The sequence below is a fragment of the Epinephelus moara genome, chromosome 20 (genome assembly GCF_006386435.1).
Source record: "Epinephelus moara isolate mb chromosome 20, YSFRI_EMoa_1.0, whole genome shotgun sequence".
Taxonomy (NCBI): Eukaryota; Metazoa; Chordata; class Actinopteri; order Perciformes; family Serranidae; genus Epinephelus; species Epinephelus moara.
Genome location: NC_065525.1, coordinates 43608648 through 43608849, shown reverse-complemented (window position 1 = coordinate 43608849; position 202 = coordinate 43608648). Strand labels below are relative to the sequence as shown.

Sequence of the window (202 nt, the reverse complement as noted above, 5' to 3'; positions counted from 1 at the left end):
TGAAGGTGGACGGACGCTGACCTCTGTCCAGTCCTTGGTGGGTGGAGCAGTGTTCAGGGAAGTGAAGCTTTGGAGGAGGTGGAGGTGGTCTTCAGAGCGTGAGAGCTGCTCCACCTCAGTGCTCCTCTTCTTCAGCTCAGAGATTTCCTGTTCCAGCTCTTTGATGAAGCCTTCAGCCTGTTTCTCTGTCTTTCTCTGCTTC

At 54.0% G+C, this 202-nt stretch overlaps 2 protein-coding genes and 1 pseudogene across 5 annotated transcripts in view; 1 reads left to right on the top strand and 2 right to left on the bottom strand.

Annotated features, from left to right (window-relative positions):
- The window catches only part of LOC126407724 (E3 ubiquitin-protein ligase TRIM21-like), a 409915-nt gene that overhangs the window by 2027 nt on the left and 407686 nt on the right, over nucleotides 1-202 (bottom strand). The window contains exon 3 of one of the 2 annotated variants that reach the window (XM_050072894.1): nucleotides 22-114. The exons of the other annotated variant lie outside the window; for it this stretch is intronic. Coding sequence (XP_049928851.1) covers nucleotides 22-114 — 93 coding nt within the window. The remainder of the gene's footprint in view (nucleotides 1-21; nucleotides 115-202) is intronic. 2 annotated transcript variants of the gene reach the window in all.
- Nucleotides 1-202, bottom strand: part of LOC126407718 (E3 ubiquitin-protein ligase TRIM21-like) — a 363104-nt pseudogene that overhangs the window by 12624 nt on the left and 350278 nt on the right.
- LOC126407721 (E3 ubiquitin-protein ligase TRIM21-like) overlaps nucleotides 1-202 on the top strand; it is a 297595-nt gene that overhangs the window by 210400 nt on the left and 86993 nt on the right. The window lies entirely within an intron of this gene.